Source organism: Nuphar pumila, chromosome 11, assembly GCF_984573655.1.
Source record: "Nuphar pumila chromosome 11, dmNupPumi1.hap1.1, whole genome shotgun sequence".
NCBI lineage: Eukaryota > Viridiplantae > Streptophyta > Magnoliopsida > Nymphaeales > Nymphaeaceae > Nuphar > Nuphar pumila.
In genome coordinates, this window is record NC_143259.1 from 108342612 (window position 1) to 108365553 (window position 22942).

Sequence of the window (22942 nt, forward strand, 5' to 3'; positions counted from 1 at the left end):
CATTCCTTTTAGAGTAGACTTGTATTTGTCTTGAAGCATTTTCTTCTAAGTTTGGATCATTATTTAGATGTTCAACAAGATCTTCATTAAGAGGTTCGCTAGGATGAACATGATCATTTATGATGTTTTCTTGAGGTAACAAGTCAAATAAAAAGGAATAGTCAATATTTTCATTTGGTTGATGCGAAAAACCATTTTCTTCTTCGAGAAATGTGACATCTTTTGAGATATAAAGTTTATTCTTAAGTATGTCAAAACATCGATATCCTTTTTGTTTTTCGCCATATCCCAAGAAAATACATTCAATAGCCCTAGGAGAAAGTTTATCATTTTTGCGAGTTAAAACAAAGCATTTACATCCAAAAATTCATAATCTTTTATAGTCGGGAGACATATTGTAAAGTTTTTCAAATGGAGAAGGATTTTTCAAAGAGGATGAAGGGATTCTATTGATGAGATATGTTGAGGTTAGAACCGCTTCGGCCCAAAAGAATTTTGGGATATTTTTTGAAATCAATAATGTTCTTGTAGTTTCTATTATGTGCCTATGCTTTCTTTCCGCAAGACCATTTTGTTGCAGAGTGTTGGGACAAGAACGTTGATGACAAATTCCATTTTCTTTTAAGTAATTTTGAAAATCATTAGACATATATTCACCTTCCGAATCGGTCCTAAGAATAGATAGATTTCCCCAAAATTGATTTTTAACCATTGCATGAAATTCTTTAAAAAAGGAGAAGACTTCGGATTTGCGACTTAGGAAGTATATCCACGTAAATCTAGTGAAATCATCAATAAAGACCACATAATACGAAAAACCTCCTTTAGATAAGATTGGAGAGGGTCCCCACACATCGGAATGAACAAGTTCAAATGGCCGAGTGGTGAAGTAACTTCTTTGAGGAAACGAAGTAGCTTTAGATTTCCCAAAAATGCAATCTTTACAAGTCATGTGATTATCTTTACAAGTATTGTCCAAAAACGGGAAAAGAGACATTTTTACAAAATTTGGATGACCAAGTCTCTCATGCCAAATTCCAATACTTTTGTCTTTAACAAGATTGCAAGATGATTTAGATGGAAGCGTCAAAAAGTCCATAAAATAGAGATCACCCCTTCTATGGCCTTGCCCAATCAACTTCCCTGACTGGAGATCCTGCACGGTGCAATCTTTAGGTGAGAAAGAGACTTGGCATCCATGGTCGGTGATTTGGGAAACGGAAAAAAAATTTAAATTAATTTTTGGAACGACTCTTACTTTTGGAACAAAAAAGTTTTGAGAATTATTGAAGTCAAGTGTTCCAATACTTTCAGTTCTCAATGACGTTCCATCGGCCGTTGAAACATAGGAGGACATGGGTTCGGAAAAGACATTTGAAAGAGAGTTTTTATGAGATGTCATATGAAAAGAAGCACCAGAGTCTAGTATCCACATACCTGGAGGTGATGAAGAGTAGGCGATGGCGGCTCCGGATGTTGAAGGAGAAGATTTGAGAAGGTGTTGGAGAACTTCGGAGATATGATTAAGAGTTTTTTTGATATCTCCTTCTTTGGTACTTTCTTCCTTCTTTGGAGAACTTTCTCCAATCGCGGCAACCTTTCCTTTAAGCTTTGGACAAACCGGTCTAATGTGCCCCAGTTCATTACAATAGTGGCATATAATTCCCTTTCTAGGCTCATTGCTATTTTTGTTAAAGTGGGGAGGTCTATATGATTTAACATTCGATCCGGGCCTATTAACGGCCAAAACTTCATCACTCCTAATGCTCAAGCCAAGTCGAGTTTCCTCTTGACATATCTCGGCAAGGGCATCTTCAATAGGTAGGGCTTTGCTTCTATGGAGAAGAGATGCCCTCACTTGTTCAAATTCCGGGCGAAGACCATGGAGGAATTTGTTCCCTTCTTAGCTCAATATCTTGTGGAGCAACCCATTTAGGCTCAAGGAGGGCAAGCTCATCCCAAAGAGGGGTTAGAGAGCTAAAATAGTCCCGGACACTCATATCCATTTGTTTGGTGGAACGGATTTTTTCTTGACAAAAGAATTGCCGAGCAAGATCCTTTTGGGTATACATACCCTTAAGGAAAAACCAGGCCTCATTGGCCCTTCTAAATTTGGCAATATTAGCACAATTTTTAAGGTCTACATTGTTCATAAATCATGCCAAAATTTTGGCATGGTTACTTTCCTAATCCTCAATTTTGGATTGATGTTCATTAATGGCTTTGATGCGCTCCTCGCCATCTAAAGCTTTTTCAACTTCATTTTCAATTTTTATAAGAACAAGAGAGGGTTCGGGAGTAGTTCCCATAACAAAGCCCCAAAGTTTCTTACCTCTTAGATGATTTTCCATAGCGGAGGCCCACATGAGATAGTTGGACCCATTTAGCTTAAAAGAAAGCTCCACTTTAGAGTCACGTTCCATCGGCACCAAATATGCTTCCTTTCTTCAAAACTTTGAGAGGCACGTGTTCCAAGGTGACAAAAGAAAAGCCCAATCACCAATCGAGCTCTGATACCATGTAATGAAAAGAGGCGGAAGCACCAATAGGGCAAAAAGTGACTCTTTAAGAGTGACTACAAGAGCCAAGAACACAAACACCAAATGTGCACACACAAAAACTCACAAATATAGAAAATGACTTAAAGTCATAAGTTGGATTTATTGAAGAAAGGAAGAGAAGGGTGTAAAAACCCATGCTTACAAGAGGGGAACACCTCCTCTATTTATAGAGGAGGAGGGCACAAGAAGGGACCACAAGGGGGCTCCCTTGTAGTCGTTGGGAGCCCCCAACGGTCAGAAATTTGACCGTTGGGGCTCCAACGACTACAAGAGTGGGGCCCCTTGTGGTTCAAACAAAAGGAAAAATAAAAAAAGAAAAAGGTAAAAAAGGAAAAGGAAAAAAGAAAAAGTGAAAAAATAAAAGGTACATTTGTAGTTTTACAAGAATACCCCTATCGGGTATTTCACTAAAAAGAATATGTATATATATACATATATGTATATATATACTTATATATATATATATACAAATGTCTATATATATAAGTATATATATATATATATATATATATTTTAACAGAGTGTCTACTATAATCATCTGCAAACACAACATAATAAGATACTTTTTTGGATATAACCGGAGCCGGTCTCCATACATCCGAATGTACCAACTCAAATGGATTTTTAGATATAAAATAACTAGGTTCAAAGGGTAAATTTTTTATTTTACTAAGGATGCAATCTTCACAAACAAAATCCCTTTCTTTATAACTTGTAAGAAATGGAAACAAATGTAATTTTGATACACTAGGATGTCCTAGTCTTTTATGACAATTTTCTATATCCTTCTTTTTCACAAAATTACAAAAAATATGTTTTGATAATTAAAAATTGTCCATAACATAGAGATCTTTTCTATGGCCTCTCCCAATCGGCTTTCTGGAATGAAGATCTTGTATCAAATAATCATTATATGAAAAACAAGATTTTACGTCCATGATCCATAATTTAGGAAACGGCTAAGAGGTTTAAATTCAATTTTGGTACTACTCTAATATTTGATACAAAGAAAGTTTGTTGTTTTTTAAAAGACCCAAAACTTTTAATTTTTAAGGAAGTTCCATCGGCAGTTGAAATATAAAAATCATTTGGGTTAGTATGACATTTGGATAATATGGACTCATATGAAAAGTATCAGAATCAAGAATCTAAAAAATCTTACCAAGATCAATGCTTGTGGATACGGCCACACACGAGAAGGAAGAAGCTTTATTTTTGAACATTGGTTGTAGTGCCTCAATGAGTTGTGCTAAGGATAATGAGTCGATGCATTTAAAGTCGCCTACACCATTTCTTTTAAAAGATTGTCCCACCAAAGCCACCTTTTTATCATCTCTTTGATCATCTTTTCTTCTTTTAGGGCAAAAAGGGTTGATGTGACCCAACTCATAGCAATGGTAACATATTAGTTTGTCACTCTTCTTGTATTCATGATTGCCTTTTTTATCATTTTGACTTCTTCTATAGTCATTGAAATTTCTTCCATTTTCATTATTTCTTCCAAAGTGAGGAGGCTTGTAACTCCTTGTGTGATTTTTGAGCTTTGACATAACTGTAATGAAATGGTGATCTTCCACGAATGCACTCGAAGCACTCAAAAGGAAGTGTTTATAAGACACTTTAAGCATGACCCATAAAAGGGTAAAAGCGAAAAACCACAAATAAATAATGCAATTTTATTGAAGTAGACAAATTCTTAAAAAGCATTTGAGAAGTAGTGTTACAGGAGGGGTTGCACCCTTATTTATACAAGAACAAGAGCTCTCCCTTCTAGTCGTTGGACTAGTCCAATGGATAGAAATCTAGCCGTTGGACTAGTTTCAACGACTAGATTGTTTGGTTAAGTTTCGGTTGGAACTTAACCAAACTATATTATCTAGTTGTATATGAACTAGTTAATATAAAATACATGAAAATTAAACAAAAAAATAAAATAAAATAGGAAAAATATATATAATATAATAATAATATCATATATATATGTTACATTTTTAACACTCCCCCTCAAACTTATGGTATAATGAGCGAGAGTTTATCTAAAAGGAAGTAAAATCTGGGAGTTGCGAGAGGTTTGGTGAAGAAATCTGCTAATTGGTATTCTGATGTAACATATGGCAGATCAATGGTGTCATGCAAGTATTCCTCTCTGACGTAGTGACAATCCATCTTGCTGTGTTTGGTGCGTTCATGAAAAGTTCGGTTGCTTGCGATGTAGATTGTACTTTTGTTGTAACAACACATTCGTGAGGCTTGTGTTGCTTCAGCTTCCATATCAGCGAGCAATCGCCTGAGCCAAACAACTTCCATTGTGGTGGTTACCATGGCTCTATATTCAGCTTAAGTGGAGGAAAGGGAAACCTTCTGCTGCTTCTTGCACTTCCACGATATTAGAGATTCACCTAAAAACACACAGAAACCAGTGGTTGATATCATGTAATGAAATGTGATCTTCCACGAATGCACTCGTATCACTCAAAAGGAAGTGTTTATAAGACACTTTAAGCAAGGCCCATAAAAGGGTAAAAGCGAAAAACCACAAATAAATAATGCAATTTTATTGAAGTAGACAAATGCATAAAAAGCATTTGAGAAGTAGTGTTACAAGAGGGGTTGCACCCTTATTTATACAAGAGCAAGATTGTTGGACTAATTCCAACGACTAGATTGTTTGGTTAAGTTCCGGTTGGAACTTAACCAAACTATATTATCTAGTTCTATATGAACTAGATAATATAAAATACATGAAAATAAAATAAAATAGGAAAAAATATAATATAATAATAATATATTATTATTATTATATATATGTTACATTTTAACAATAACAAGCATGGATTCTTCATCTTTTGAAGATAATGGTTTTTTCAACCTATTTTCCTCTATAGTTATTTGGTTTCTTCAAATTCGGGTCTAAGCCTATTAACAAATTGATAGAAATGTACCCTTCTAATTTGTTTTTCACAGAGTTCTACATCTTGGGGGTAATATCATTTTGGATCTAGAAGAGCCAATTCATCCTAAAGAAGAGAGAGGGAATTGTAATATTCCCTAATGCTCATCTCTCTTTGAATCATAGTTCTTATCTTATTTTGCACATTGCATATGTTAGCAATATCTTTGAGTTGAGACTATACATATCTTTAAGATATTTTCATGCATCACTAGCAAAATCAAATTTTGCTAAGCTAGAGCATTTTTTTTATGTTATCACTATTGATGAGCCATCCAATTATCTTTGAATGACCCATCCTCCATTCTTTTTATTTTTTCTCATATTCGGTGACGGTCTTAGACATCTTTTTTCCTTGAAGAGCCACTTATTTTCCATTTTCTATCTTGGTAAGTATAAGTTTAGGCTCTTTTTTGGTGCCATCAACCAAACCCCATAGACCCTTTTCCTATATTTTATGTTTACTATGAATACCCACATCACATAGTATCATTGAGTTTCACAGGAAAACGGAGACAATAACTTCTCTTTCATCCTCCATTTTTACAATAATGAGAGAGAGAAAGGAAGGAAGGTAGTAAGAATTTTGATGGTGCGCTTCCTAATGTAACAATCCCACAAACCGATGCTCCACCAATCTCACAATCCTCTTCTTGGCTTTTTCGAATGAATCACAACCCAAGAGCACCAAAGCTTTGATACCATGTAATGATATAAAAACAAAAGTAAACAAGTGTCTCTTATGGGCTTACAAGAACACAACCAACCTACAAAGAACACCAGTTAATCAATCCACACCATACACACAAGGGTCAAGAGAATAATAATAAATGCTTGTGTATTACACAAATGCTTAAGAAAGCATTGAAAATATATAAAGGCTTAAGGCCTTATTTATAATAAGTGAGAGAGATAAGGAGCAACCCAACTAGCTGTTGGGACCGTTGGGAGCAGCTCCAAGAGCTAGTTGGAGCTGTCCCAATCGATTACACCAAAAAGACAAAATACAAAAACTAAAAAATAAAAATTATACAGTCAGACCCTAATGGGTTGACTTATATTACAAGGTAAAATGACTGAAATACCCCTGATGGATATTTCAGTTTACATACACACACGTATATATATAAATAAATATATATATTAGAAGCACATCTTAACAGATAACCAACCTAAAAGTTCCAACATTTTGCATGGTTTTCTTGAGAAGGTGGTTGAATATATGAATTGGACCTACTCATTATTGATTGCTAATTCGATCTTATTCCTTTCTGATGGCAACTTGCCAAAATGCCCCAAAAATGAAACTAAAAGAAATTATAAAAGAAGGGACAAATGAAATGAGTATGGCTAAGAAAAAAAATTAAAAACTCAACATGAACTTGCTATGTGTTCTATATGTGGCACAACACCCACCTTGAAACTCATAGCAAGATAACAAAGTTTTGTGGAGGAAAAAATATGGGACAAGAAGACAAACTTCTTCGAGTAAATTTCAGGCTGAAGGAGAAGTATATGGTAAAGAAATTTATCACTAGAAAATTCTCTTTGAGAAAACAAGAACTCAAAGTGTTTCATGTTTTCGTCAACTGTATGCTAGCTAAACATATGACAATATTCTCATTTGTGATATGCCAAGCTTCAGAAAATTTGTCTTATTATAATTTTTGAAATTAAGTGCTATAATTTAAAATGGTGTTTCCCAAAGATGAAGCTTTTTAAAAGAAGTTTCTCACTGGTATTATGTATTGCTACTGAAACTTCCTTTCTATGGCTTTGGAGTTATTTTAATAATTTTTTTAGATATAGTCCTGAGGCAAACTGTGTGGAGCTGAAGTTATGGTTACAGAATTGTCAGCTTGCTTCCCTTCTTTTGTAAATTAGGTGTTTTTGAAAAAAAATTATCCTCATGTTGCAGAAATGCCTTACGGGGTTGTTTTTCATAAAATTGTTCCTTTTACTTTTCCACTTTGATGATTCATCTATGAATACTCAGATACCTTATCTGCTTTTGCTTTCTACTGAATGCCTGCTTCCTCTTTAACTTTTTGGTTTTCTACGTTTAGGCAGTTATGTGTTCTTTGTGCAGGCTGTTGCAGATATCACCATTTCAAGGCACTTTAGTTCCATGGGAATAAGATCGGTTAGTTTCTGATGAAAATCTTTACAGAAAATTTTTATTCCTAACATAATAGTTTTCTAATTGCTTTTCCAAATAGATTTTGACATAGAATGAAGTATATTGATTTGCTATTGCTGGAAAGCACTATTAAGTTTTGGTAATACCTGTGCATACTACATATAGATGCGCACAGACATGCATAAATACATACATATAGACAGAAAAATGTGGTGGTTCTGAACCAAGATACCTCTTGCGTGTGTGGATCTCCACCAAATGTTTGATCTTGTAATGAAACAAGCGGAAATACAAATGGCAAATCCACAAAGGGATTACAACAAACAAAAGAAATTACACATGGACAATACAACATTCAAATGAGAACAATCACCAAGGCAGAATATGTTCATACAAAAAGCCACAAAGGGCACACACAACACATAAAATGTAATGATCTTCACTTATGAAAATGCTTAGAAAGCATTAGGGAATACAAAAAAGTGAGTGCCTTTAAATAGGCACTCCAAGACACAAGGGGGCTGACCCAACTAGCTATTGGACCACCAACAGCTAGTTGGACCAGCTCCAACAGCTATATTTTACAAAAGAAAAGTAAAAAAGAAACATAAAAAATAAAATAAAAAAGAAGTTGGTCCCTAGTGAACCTATTACATAGGTAAAATGATTATATATATGTATATATATATATATATATATATATATATATATATATATATCTTAACACTCAAACTTACCACGTGATCACCAAAAGTTTGCCAAGAAGAGACAAAAAACGAGGTGAAGGCAAGGCCTTAGTGAAAAAATCTGTCAGCTGACATTCTGATGTCACATAAGGCAACTCAGTAGTTCCTTTCAAATGTTCGAAGGACTAGAGATGATTAAGCTCATATCTTTGAAAAGACTTCGTAACCAAATAATTTTTCATAGTTTTCATTGTCATTGCCATTGCTCAATATTCACATCGGTAGATGACAAAGAGATATTATGTGGATGACAGAGAGATCTTTTGCTGCTTCTTACACCTCCAAGATATGAGAGTCTCCTAAAAATACACACAAACCAATAGTTGAAACTCTGTCATTAAGATTACCTCCTCAATATGCATCAGTATAAGTAATTAAATCTAAAGAAGAAGAAAATGATAGAAATAGTCCTTTGGTTATAGAATTCTTGATTTATCTGACAATCTGCAGAATAACACTCATATGCATCGTAGAGGATGAAAAGAAGTGTATTCCCCTTGTTATGGTCACGGGTCTGGAGATCATTACCTTCTCATTAATGGCATTGTGTAATTTATTCTCTTGTAATAAGGGTACTTTAGTACCCTAATCTTTGTAATAGTATGTTATTATAAAGGGGTTAATACAGCAGCCGACCCTGTGAAAATAGTGGGTATCGGTTTTCTCTGCAGTTTCTCTCTCCCTTTCTCTCTCTCTTTGTTTCTCAGCTCTCACGCGTGGAAGGATTTGAACATTGGAAATCTTTCATGGTATCAGAGCCACGCTACAACTGAAACTGGAATCGATCTCAAAGGTACGTCTGAAAGATCTCTCTTCTCGATTTTCTCTTCTAAGTCAAGAATTTTTTTTTTCTGTTTCCCCAATCTCGTCTGAATTTTTTTATTCCTCTTTTTTCTTCTCGATCAGATCTGATGTTATTTAGATCTGACGGTAATCAGATCTGCCTCTTATTTTTTCTGTCTCTTGATCTCGATCAGATCTGACGTTAATCAGATCTAATCAAACTTTCTTCTCTAACTAATCTGAGTTAACTCAGAGGACTGGGTAACTCAACCCAGGTTTTCGATCTCAAACCCTTCGTTGAATATATATTTTTCATTCTTCATTCTGTCATCAATATACATTGTTTATTGTTTTGACCACAGCGTGATCTAATCACGCAATCGGGGTCTTATTTTGATCCAGCTACATCCCTGATCAGATCTGACCAAGCCGATCTGACGTTACCCTCATTTCTACCATTTTATCTCCTTTAGCTTGAAAGCATTGCGTCAATACCGAGTGTGAATTCATATTCACATATTTTTGTGGTTTTCATATTCAATATTCAATATTCATTCTCTTCTGAAAATCAGAAATCTGATAGATATTCAATTTCTGTTTTAAATTCAGCCATTGATCTGAATTAGTTTCTGCAAAAAAAAAAGGTTACAGAAACTGTAGACAGATTGTGCTGGACATGAAAGAAGGGAGTACTCGATCTCTGTATAGGCCTGTCACGAGAGAGAGAGAGAGAGAGAGAGAGAGAGAGAGAGAGAGAGAGAGAGAGAGAGAGATTCCATAGAAAGTGCGTCAGTCAGTTGTGGTTGCGCCTCTAATTCTATTAATATGTAAATATACAATTACTAGGGTACAAAAGTACCCCTTAATAACACGTTAATTTACATTACACGTTGATTGGATCTGGATCCGATCCAATATACAAAACGGGTCGGGTCCTGCATAAATATGACGACTCCTTTTCAGCCTCCCTTAAGTTGTGCATGCTCCTGAACCATGAACAACTTGCCTTTCAGAAACCAAAACCTGTCCTTTGTCAACCCTTTAGTAAGAATGTCAACAACTTGTTCTTCAATCGGCACATACATGGGTTCAATCTCTTTATCTTCAACCTTTTTCTGAATAAAATGTTGATCTATTTCAATATGCTTTGCTCGACTGTGGTGGATGGGATTGAAGGACATGTTGATGGCACTTTGATTGTCACACAATAGTAGTGACCGAGCAATCGGTTCTCCCATTTCTGTCAGGAGATGTCTTATCCACGTAGCCTCAGTCGTGGCAGCAACCATCGATCTGTATTCAGCCTCAGTGCTTGACCTAGCAACCGCCTTTTGTTTTCTACTGCTTCAGGATACTAAGTTTGGTCCAATAAAGCTGCAATAACCGGATACTGATCGTCGTTCATCTGGATCACCCGCCCAATCAGCATCAGCATAAATAACGACCTCATGGCCCCCGCCTGGATCTAATTCTCTTTTCTTGTATACCAGTCCATCACCAACTGTACCCTTCAGGTAACGAAGTATACGTTTGACCGCCTCCATGTGTGACATACGAGGTTCATGCATAAAGTGGGATACCTGGTTAACCGAGTATACTATATCGGGTCTAGTAAAAGTCAGGTATTGCAACATGCCAACTAAGCTGCGATACTTGGTGGGATCTTCATATATATCCCCTTCCTTTGAACTCAGTTTCTGATGGATGACACTTGGAGTTGTCAACGGCTTACAATCTGTCATGCCCGCTTTGCTGAGAATGTCCAATGTGTATTTGTGTTGAGTAAGGGTGAGTGTATCATTTCTTTTATCAACTTCTACCCCAAGAAAATATCGCAGCTCTCCCAAATCTTTCATCTTAAATCTCTGATTTAATAACTTCTTCACCCGCTCAATGTGACTTTTACAGCTCCCTGTGATGATGTCATCTACATATATTAGTAGAAGGGCAGTGACATTGTGTTCATTGTGAATAAATAATGAGTGATCTAGAAGGGACCGAGAGAAGCCATGCCTTTGTATCTCTAGCGAAAAACTGTCGAACCAGAAACGAGAAGCTTGTTTCAAACCATAGAGTGCTCTCTTTAACTTGCATACATATTTTTTTGGCGTCTTGTTCTGCATATCTAGTGGGTTGTTCCATGTATACCTCCTCCTTTAAATCCTCGTGCAGAAATGCATTTTTAACATCCAACTGACTCAATGTCCATCCATGTCTAATGGCTAGACTCAACACAATGCGAATGGTCCCCATTTTAACTACAGGACTGAAAGTTTCATCGAAGTCTAGTCCTTCCTCTTGTGTGAATCCCTTGGCTACAAGTCTAGCCTTGTACCTTTCGATGCTCCCATCTGGCTTATACTTTATCTTGTATACCCATTTTGACCCAACAACATTTCTGTTTAGTGGTCTAGGTACAATCTCCCATGTCCCACATTCATGTAATGCCTCCATTTCTTCATTCATTGCTTCTACCCATCTTCTAGAGCCCGCAGCTTGATAGAACATGAGTGACTCATCATCTTTACTTATGGCTGTCAAAAACAACTGAAAATCCAATGAAATTTTTTTATAGCTTACCCATCTGTCAAGCGGATGTCGAATTCGTGAGGATCTTCTGATATCCATCATCTGTGAAGCGGGATCAGATGGGTCCGTACTTGTCGAAGAAATGAATGGGGGCTCTTTCTCTCGCCGGGTGTACACAATACCCTTATATCTTGTTGGCTTCAAGTCATGTGTAACAGTCTCTTCCGTTTGAGTTTCGTTGGTTGATTCCTCATGTGTTTTCTTCTGACAGCAATTTGCTGAACAGTCTACTCTACCATTGGAAAAGAGTTCTGAATTTAACCATGGGTAATATACCTCAATGTTGGGGCTTGAGTTAGCAGTCTGATCATCAAAGTTCATTTCATCGAAAACTACATTCCTTGATATTTTGACACGCTTGCTCAAGGGATCATAGCACCTGTACCCTTTGTAGTCTTCTGCATATCCTATAAACTTGCATTTTAAGGCTTTATCTTGGAACTTGTGCCTTTGTGAGCTGTCAATGTGAACATAACAAACAGACCCAAACACACGTAATTCATGATAATCAGGTTGTGTGCCAAATAGAGAAAAATATGGTGACTTATTCTCTAAGATATTCATGGGCAGCCGATTTATCACATGAATTGTGGAGTGAAAAGCCTCAGTCCATAATGATACAGGGAGATTGCTCCCATGCATCATGCTCATTGCAGTCTCAACAATATGTCGATGCTTCCTCTCAGCAATCCCATTTTTTTGAGGTGTATGCGGGCAAGACACTCTTCTCTTTATCCCATTATGTTGAAGGAAACTAACAAAGTCACTCGAGGAGAATTCACCTCCTCCATCACACTGGAAATTGAGAATCTTGGCAGAGAAATGATTATGAACAAAAGAATGAAATCTCTGGAACAATCCAAAGACTTCTGATTTGTGCTTCATAAAAAATATCCAAGTATAACACGAGTAACTATCAATGAAAATAAGATAGTATTTACTACCAGAAAGAGAAGTAATTGGGGCAGGACCCCAGACATCTGAACAAATGACCTCAAATGGCCTTGAAGATCTTTTATTAATGGAAGTGAATGGTAAAATATGACTCTTACATAAATGACAACTAGAACACTTTGTATCAACGACCTCTGAACTCAGACTGGACTTAGGAATTAGATTATTCAAGACTAGTTTTTTAATAAAATGGCGACCACAATGGCCAAGACGACTATGCCAAAGTTATTATACTCAGAAATAGTAAATATAAAATCAGGATAAAAAAATTGACGTTGGTGAGGCTTCAAGGATGAATAGTTGGAATGAATGGAGGAAGGAGGATCTTCTTGGAAGATGTACATGTTGCCCCAACGTTTTCCTTCAGCGAATGTCTTCCTCGTGTGAAGATCCTTGACATAAACAGAAGGAGTAAATTCAACTGAAGCATTAGCATCATCAACGAGTTTTGAGACAGAAACAATGTTCTTTTGAATGTTAGGTGCATGAATGACACTTGGAAGTTTAAGAGAGGACTTTGACATAGGTATAATGGCATTTCCAATATGTGAGATTGAGTGATGAGATCCATCTCCTTTGACTATGCTATTTTTACCAACATAAGGTGTAAGAGTCAAGAGTTTACCTGCATCACCTGTGACATGAGTAGCTGCTCCAGAGTCGACATACCAAATGCCTTTGTCATTTTGCTTCATGTTCAATCTTGCCAAGGTTGCCAACAACAAGTCCTTAACTTCTCCATCCTTCCTAGCCTCTGCTTGTGGAGCTTTCCCTTTGTTTTGAGGATTAAACCAACAATTTGCTTTAATGTGCCCTTTCTTGTTGCATAGAAAACATGTAGGGATGGGTCTCTGTCCTTGCACATTGGGTGTTGGAAGTATACCACGACCTCCATAGGTATTTCTCCCTTGGCCGCCCTTTCCTCGAAAAGAACTTCTTCGTCCTCGACCATAACTCATTCCCGTAGCTAGTACATCTTGGATTTCTGAATGTCCATGAGAATCTTCAGAAGATCCTTTCAGAGTCATTTCATATTGCAATAATTTCGCACGAAGATCTTCAAACTTTGGGAGTTCTGGTAAACACAGTAGATTTGTCGTCATGACATGATATTCTGGCCCCAATCCGCTCAAGGTTTGTTGCACCTTATCTTTTTCACTGACAAGACATCCAACAACAACCAGCTGATCTGTGATGCCTTTCATTTTGTTCAGGTATTCCATAATAGACATGGAATTTTTCTTCATCATTTGAAACTCTCGCTTAAGAAACATAATTCTTGCCTCAGAAATTTGTGAATATGATTGAACTAACTTATCCCACAGTTCCTTGGCCGAACAATCATCAGGAAGGGCAACAAGAACTTCCTGTGAGAGTGTTGAAGTAATGTATGCCACTAGCGATTGATCCCTCTTCATCCAAGCAACATATTCTGGATTCCTGTGAAGAACAATAGACTGTTCTCCTTTATCGTCCGCTTTTTCTTGTGAAATGTATTCTGGAGGCGGAGGAACCGATCCATCCAGATGACCGGAGAGGTCCTGACTCTTTATAAAAGGGATGATCTGTCTTTTCTAGGTTAAAAAATTTGAGTTATTCAGTTTTTCAGAGACTAGTTGACCGAGAAAGCTGGAGGATAGGCATGACTGCGCATGAGTAAAATCCATTAAAAAAAAACTGAACTGACACTTAGGTATGAAGCAGGCCTCGGCTAACAGAATAGAGGGCTCGGCTAACAGGGCACTCGACTAACAGAATAGAGGGCTCAGCTAACAGAAAATCAGAAAACAAACAGAGAATGATGTATTGAATCAGCAGAAAATAGTTTCAGATCCCACGAAACAGCAGAGAATAATGTATTGAATCAGCAGAGGATAATGTATTGAACCAGCAGAAAATATTTTCAGAACCCACGAAATAGCAGAGAAAATAGTTTCGGAACCCACGAAACAGTAGAGAACAATGTATTGAATCAACAGAGGATAATGTGTTGAACCAGCAGAGATATTTTCAGAACCCACGAAACAACAGAGGATCTGTGATCGTGATTCAAAAAGAAAAACCACAGTAATCTGTCACCATGAAGCCAACAAGAGGTCGTCTGTCACCGTGAAATACTTCCAGAACCCACGAAACAGCAGAAATATTTTCAGAATCACGAAACAGCAGAGGGTCTGTGATCGTGATTCAAACAAAAAGGGAAAACCACAGTAATCGAGCCAAGAAAAACTACAGTAATCGAGCCAACAAGAGGTCGTCTATCACCGTGAAACCGAGGTCGAGGTCTAAGAGGTCTGTCACCGTAAAGCCGAGATCGTCTGTCACCGTGAAATGAAGATCGAGATCTGTCACCGTGAAACTGAGGCAGCTCTTCACTCCCAGTCGTCACACTGCTTTGATACCATGAAAGAAAGGAGTACTTGATCTCTGTATAGGCCTGTCAAGAGAGAGAGAGAGAGAGAGAGAGAGAGAGAGAGAGAGAGAGAGAGAGAGAGAGATTACATAGAAAGTGCGTCAGTCAGTTGTGGCTGCGCCTCTCATTCTATTAATATGTAAATATACAATTACTAGGGTACAAAAGTACCCCTTAATAACACGTTAATTTACATTACACGTTGATTGGATCTGGATCCGATCCACTATACAAAACGGGTTGGGTCCTGCATAAATATGACGACTTCTTTTCAGGACACACTCTTAATACTGTGAAACATGGATTCACTTCCTACTCAGTCAACTCGTGTTTGAAAAATTAAACAATGGTAACTTCTTGACTTGGAAGAGGCAAATCATACCTTTCATTAGGAGTCAGGATCTTTCTGAACATCTGGATGGATCTATTCCAGTTCCTCCCGAGTTCATATCACGAGAAGAAAGGGACAGCAAAGGGGAATACACTTCTTTTCATTGATAGAAGTAGTATAGTTACGGGAGATGGATCATACCACTCTATCTCTTATATTGGAAACTCCATTATACCCTTGTCTGAATCTTCTATCAACCTTTCAAAAGTTCTTTATGCTCCTAATATCAAGAAAAACATCGTTTCAGTTTCTAAACTTGTTGATGATATCAAAGCCTCAGTTGAATTTACTCCCTCTTCTGTTCTTGTCAAGGATCTCTGCACGAAGGAGACGTTCGCTAGAGGAAAACGGCAAGGCAATATGTATGTATTTCAAGAAGATCCTTTAGCACATATTCGCTCTCCAGACCCGAACTTGAAGCTCCACTCATCGTTGCCTTCTGAAAATTCTACTTGTGTTTTCAGTGTCTCTGAAATCAATAAGCCAAATCTTTGGCATGGTCGTCTAGGTCATTGCAGTAGTAGTTTCATTGAAAAACTTGTTTCAAATAACCTCATTCCCAAGTCAAGTTTAGGAATAAATGTCAATGACAACAAATGTTCTAGTTGTCTCTTATGTAAGAGTCATGTCTTACCATTTCATTCTATCAATAAAAGAGCTTCAAGACCTTTTGAGATTATCTATTCTGATGTTTGGGGGCCTGCTCCAGTTGCTTCCATATCTGGAACTAGATATTATCTTTTATTTGTTGACAGTTATTCACGTTATTCTTGGATATTTTTCATGAAACACAAATCTGAGACTTTCAAGTTGTTCTGAAACTTTCATTCCTTTGTCAAAAACCAATTTTCTGAAAACATCCTTAGTTTCCAATGTGACGGAGGAGGTGAATTTTCTTCCATTGACTTTACTAACTTTCTTCAAAGTAACGGGATAAGGAAAAATGTGTCTTGCCCACACACACCTCAGCAGAATGGGATTGCTGAAAGGAAGCATCGCCATATTGTTGAGAGTGCGATGAGCATGATGCATGACAGTAGTCTTCTGATTACTTTATGGACAGAGGCCTTTCATTCTGCAGTTCATGTGATAAATCGATTGCCCATGACTATTTTGGAAAATAAGTCTCCTTGTCTTTTTTTGGTGTATATCCCAACTACCATGATTTGCATGTGTTTGGTTGTTTATGCTATGTTTATGTTGATAGTTTCATGAGACATAAGTTTCAGGACAAGGCCCTGAAGTGCAGGTTTGTGGGTTATGCTGATGACTATAAAGGGTACAGGTACTATGATCCGGTGAGCAAGCGCATCAAAATATCAAGAAATGTCATCTTCGATAAATTGAATTTTGATTGTCGATGTACTAGTTCTTCTGAATCAAAATCTAAAATCGAGGCTTATTAGCCTTGGTTGAATTATGAACTTCTCTCCGGAGCTAGTGATGTTTGCTCAAATTGTACTCAAAAGGATAAGAAATCCGTGTCTACTGATGAAATGATTGCCCATGAAAATACAGACCCAACTTTGAATCCAGAAAGGTATAAAGGCCTTGTCTACACTCGACGAGAAAGAGAGCCGCCCACCATAGTTAATTCAGACATGGACACATCCTCTACATCCAACATCGTTGAGACTAGAAGATCCACCCGTTCTCGCCATCGAATTGAAAGATGGGTCAATTATGAAAATTTCTCATTAGATTTTCAACTCTTTCTAACAACCTTAAATAAAGAAGATGAACCCACAATGTTCTCTCAAGCATCAAATTCTAGAAGATGGATTGAAGCAATTAATGAGATGGAAGCTCTACATGAATGTGGTACGTGGGATGTCGTATCAAGACCACCTGACAGAAATGTTGTTGGTTCGAAATGGGTGTACAAAATAAAGTATAAACCAGATGGGACTATAGAGCGATACAAGGCGAGACTTGTAGCCAAAGGTTTTACACAGGAGCAAGGACAAGACTATGATGAAACCTTTAGTCCAGTGGTGAAGATGGGGACAATCAGAGTCATACTTTCTTTAGCTATTGAACATCAATGGACTATTAGCCAACTTGATGTGAAGAATGCTTTTCTTCATGGAAATTCGAGAGAAGAAGTATACATGGAACAACCCATTGGTTACGCAGAAGACAATCCTACAAAATATGTATGCAGACTAAAAAGGGCGATATATGGATTGAAGCAGGCATCTCGATCTTGGTTCGATAGTTTTTCTCTTGAAATACAAAAATATGATTTTAAGAAATCTCTTCTTGACCACTCCTTATTTATATTTAAGAACCAAGACATAGTTACTCTGTTGTTGATATATGTAGATGATATCATCATCACTGGTAATTCCAATGAGCACATTGAAGAAGCCAAACATCTCTTGAATCAGAGGTTCAAAATGAAGGACCTTGGCAAACTACGATACTTTCTTGGAGTTGAAGTTGACAGTACCTCTGAAGAGATGACTCTCACTCAACATAAGTATACCATTGATGTTCTCAATAAAGCGGGTATGAAAGACTGCAAGCCCTTGGGCACTCCTAGCGTTCTTCATCAAAAGCTTAGCTCTCAAGATGGGGATCCATTTGATAATCCCACACAGTATCGTAGCATAGTGGGTATGTTACAATACCTCACTTTTACTCGCCCTGATATAGTCTACTCTGTGAATCAAGTATCTCAGTTTATGCATGCACCATGTGAAGGGCATATGGAAGCAGTTAAACGGATACTTCGATACCTGAAGGGAACGGTTGGGGATGGCCTCATATATAAGAGAAAGACCAATGGGCAAAATGCACATGAGATCATTGTTTATTCTGATGCGGACTGGGCGGGAGACCCAGATGAACGCAGATCAGTATCCGGCTATTGTGTGTTTGTTGGGATGAATTTGGTTTCTTGGAGTAGTAATAAACAAAAGGTTGTTGCCAGATCCAGTACAGAGGCTGAATATAGGTCAATGGCAGCCGCCACTGCTGAAGCTATTTGGATTAGACACTTACTGACAGAAGTAGGAGAATCGATCTCTCAATCACTTCTTTTGTGTGACAACCAGAGTGCCATTAGTATGTCTTTTAATCTAATCCATCACAGTCGTGCCAAACATATTGAAATAGATCTGCATTTTGTGAGACAAAAGGTAGAAGAGAAAGAGATTGAGTCTGAATTTGTACGAACTACAGATCAAGTGGCAGATATATTTACAAAAGGATTGATAAAAGACAGATTTTGGATGTTAAAAGGCAAGTTGTTCATGATTCAAGATCATGCACAACTTGAGGGAGGGTGAAAAGAAGTGTATTCCCCTTGTTACGGGTCACGGGTCTGGAGATCCAGACCCGTGATCATTACCTTCTCATTAATGGCATTGTGTAATTTATTCTCTTGTAATAAGGATACTTTAGTACCCTAATCTTTGTAATAGTATGTTATTATAAAGGGGTTAATACAACAACCGACCCTGTGAAAATAGTGGGTATCGGTTTTCTCTGCAATTTCTCTCTCCCTTTCTCTCTCTCTGTTTCTCAGCTCTCACGCGTGGAAGGATTTGAACATTGAAAATCTTTCAGAGGATGCATGTTGGAAATGACTGCTGAGTGTACCGCATGGGCATTGTTTGGTCTTGTGATGGATAAGTAGGTCAAGGATCCAACCAGTTGCCGATATGGAGTTGGATCTTCAAGAGGAGTTCCATTCTCCAATCTTAGTTTTGTATTTACAACTTCAAATTTGACAATAATATCTGTAGTCAGCTTTATTTGAGACAATATATATCTTCTATGTGAGTAAGTCACTTCAATACCTAGAAAATATCTTAGAAAACCAAGGTTAGATATATAAAAATGTTTTGAAGAATATTTTTAATTTCACTAACTCCCTTTTTGTCATTTCCTGTGATGATCATATCATTAACATATAATAGAAGTATGACAATATCAATACCTGTATATTTAACAAAAAAGAGCAGTGTCAGTATAACATGACTTACATCCCAAGTTTAACATAACATTGCTGAATCTATCATACCAAGCTTTGAGATCTTGCTTAAGCCCATACAAAACTTTCTTTAACCGAAGAACTTTTTCTCTTTTAACCTCAAGATCGGGAGGCGAATCAATGCACACTATTTTATTTAAGTCACTATTCAAAAAGACATTCTTAACATCAAGCTGCCAAATAGGTCATTTTTTAATGTTAAGTCATCAAGTATTCTCATACTAGTCATACGAGCTACGGGAGCAAAGGTCTCTTCATAGTCTATTTCATATTCTTAGGAATAACCTTTTACCACTAACTGTTAAAACATATGTAATAATACCATAATACCCGATAGGGGTATTATGGTCATTTCACAAAGTACCCCATAGGGGTACTTATTTTGTTTCTCGTATTTCACTATTTTTTATTTTTCTTTTTAATTTTATTTTTGTATTTTTTGGATATCGAAAAGAGGCCCCACAATGGAGTCGTTGGGCCCCCCAACGGTCACATATGTGACCGTTGGGGGCTCCCAACGACTCTATTGGGAGCCCCTTTGGTCTCCTCTTCTTATAAATAGGGGGAACCCCCCATGTATGTTGTATTGCTCTTGAGAGCTCCTCTTCAATAATAGTGATATTATTTTTCATGTGTGTAGCTTTTTTATAAGGCCCTTTGTATATCCCTTAGTGGATTTTCTCTCTTGTGCTTGTTGCACTTGTCCGTGTGGGACATAGTGAATGCTTTAGCATTCTTGGTTACTTCCGCTTATTTCATTACATGGTATCAGAGCCATAAGATCTTCTAAAGGTAAAATCTTGTCTCTCTCTACTTCCTTTCTTTCTCACATCTTCCTTGTGTAGCAATGGAAGTCAAGATCGATCTATCATTCAAACTCAATGGAAAAAATTACATGATGTGGGCATCCGCAATGGAGAATAATCTCAAAGGCAAGAAGCTTTGGGGTTATGTAATGGGAACCGTTCCGGAACCCCAACTTAAGCTCACAAAGATGGAAGGAGATCAAGAGAAAGCACTTGAAGGCGATGCTTGTCTCAAGGCCATTGAAGATTATAATCATCAAATGGAAGATTGGGAGAGCAACCATGCAAAAATCCTAGCATGGTTTATGAATAATGTCGAACTTAAGGTATGTGCAAATATTGCAAAATTCCGCCGGGCAAATGAAGCTTGGTTTTTTATGAAGGGTATGTTTACCCAAAAGGATCTTGCAAGAGCTTATTTCTTGCAAGAAAAAGTAAGAACCACAAAACAAGGAGACATGAGCATACAAGATTACTATAGTGCTCTGAATCCTTTGTGGGATGAATTGGCTCTTTTAGAGCCTAAATGGGTATCTATGGAGGATGTGGTTCTAAGACAAAAACAAATGAAACAAGATAGATTGTTTCAATTTTTATTTGGGCTTCGTCCCAAATTTGAACAAGTGAGATCCTCACTTCTCCATAGATCCACGTTTCCTCCCTTAGAAGAAGCTATTGCCGAGATTACTCAAGAAGAGACTAGGCATAGCACGGGTAAAAGCATAGAGGAAGTTCTTGCCGTATCTAAACCCGGCAATCATGTTAAAACATACAAACCACCTCATTTTGGTAAGCAAGGGAGTGGTGGAAGAAAAATGATTATATGTCACCATTGTTATGAGCCGGGACATATTAAACCCGTTTGCCCAAAGCTAAATGGAGCATTCAAGCCAAAGGTGGCTTCCGTTGAAGAATCCACCACCAAAGAAGATGACGGCAAGAACGGGGATCTCAAAGATACTCTTGGACAAATCTCCTTGGCTCTTCAACAAATTTTAAAGGTCACTTCTTCCACCTCCGGTGCCGCCATTGCCTCATCATCACCTCCCGGTACGTACTCTTGGATTTTAGATTCCGGAGCTTCTTTTCACATGACCCCTCATGAAAATGCATTAACCAATGTGCACACCAATTCAAAAATGTCTTGTCTCTACGGCCGATGGAACTTTTCTCTAAATAAATGGTGTTGGAACTCTTGATTCTAAAAATGTTCAAAATTTCCTTGTTCCAAAAGTTAGAATAGTTCCAAAATTAAATCTTAACCTCTTTTCCGTTTCTCAAATAGCCGACCATGGATGTGAAATATCTTTCTCATCCCAAGGGTGCTTTGTGCAGGATCTCCGGTCCGGGAAGCAGATTGGGCAAGGCCATAGGAAGGGAGACCTTTATTTTATGGATAATTTAATACTTCCAAATACCTCATTTTGTACTTATGTCCAAGACAAAAATATTGAAACTTGGCATAAAAGGCTGGGACATCCAAGTTACTCTAAAATGTATCTTTTTCCTTTTGGACACAAGTTTTGTAAAGAAAAAATATCAATTGCAAAGATTGCATTTTTGGCAAAATGAAGTCTACTCCTTTTCCTATTAGATCCTTTGTGACAACAAGATCTTTTGAATTGGTGCATTCCGATGTTTGGGGGTCATCTCCGGTTCTATCTAAAGGTGGTTATTCATATTATGTTACTTTTATTGATGATTATACTAGATATGTATGGATTTATTTTCTTAACTTTAAATCGGAAGTTTTTAACTTCTTTAAAGAATTCCATGCAAAAATTCAAAATCAATTTCAAAGTCAAATATCCATTCTTAGATCCGATTCGGGTGGAGAGTACTTATCAAATGATTTTCAAGCATATCTAAAACAACATGGCATTTGTCATCAAAAATCTTGCCCAAGAACTCCTCAACAAAACGGTCTAGCGGAAAGAAAACATAGGCATATTTTGGAAACCACTAGATCCATACTCATTTCTAAAAATATTCCTAAAAATTTTTGGGCCGAAGCCGTGTTAACCTCCACCTATTTAATCAATAGGATGCCATCTTCAAAATTGAATAATATCTCTCCTTATGAAAAACTTTTTAATATGACACCCGACTACAATCGTCTTCGGATTTTTGGGTGTAAATGCTTTGTTCTTTTACATAAAAGAGATAAATTGTCACCTAAAGCAATAGAATGTGTATTTTTAGGATATGGTGAAAATCAAAAAGGCTATAGATGCTTTGATCATAAAAACAATAAGTTATTTGTCTCCAAAGATGTAACCTTTTTAGAAGATGAAAATGGATTTGACATATTGGAAAAATCAAATGAAATTGATTATATGTTTATCAATGATCTTTTAGAAGATTCAAATGATGACTCTTTGAGTCATCCGGAAGTTTTAGAAAATACTCATGATTCTCATGATGATGATGTATCACCAACTAATGGTGACAATCTCCAAGTATACACTCGGCGTGAGGAAGCTCAACCTATTAGTGCTTTAGAAAAATTCTTGCGGCTTAATGAACCCCTAGAAGAAACCTCTCTTAGGCGTTCTTCTAGAGAATCAATTCCACCTAATAGGTTTGTCTCATATGAAACTCTTTCACCT

The 22942-nt window shown here is 37.1% G+C and overlaps 1 protein-coding gene across 2 annotated transcripts in view; it reads left to right on the forward strand.

The window, feature by feature from the left end:
* The window catches only part of LOC149822752 (transglycosylase), a 112259-nt gene that overhangs the window by 36567 nt on the left and 52750 nt on the right, over nt 1-22942 (forward strand). For both annotated transcript variants that reach the window (XR_016425734.1, XM_089980032.1), the window contains exon 8: nt 7601-7654. Coding sequence is in view for 1 of the 2 variants with exons in the window: in XM_089980032.1 (XP_089836158.1) it covers nt 7601-7654 (54 nt within the window). In the remaining variant the exon portion in view is untranslated. The remainder of the gene's footprint in view (nt 1-7600; nt 7655-22942) is intronic.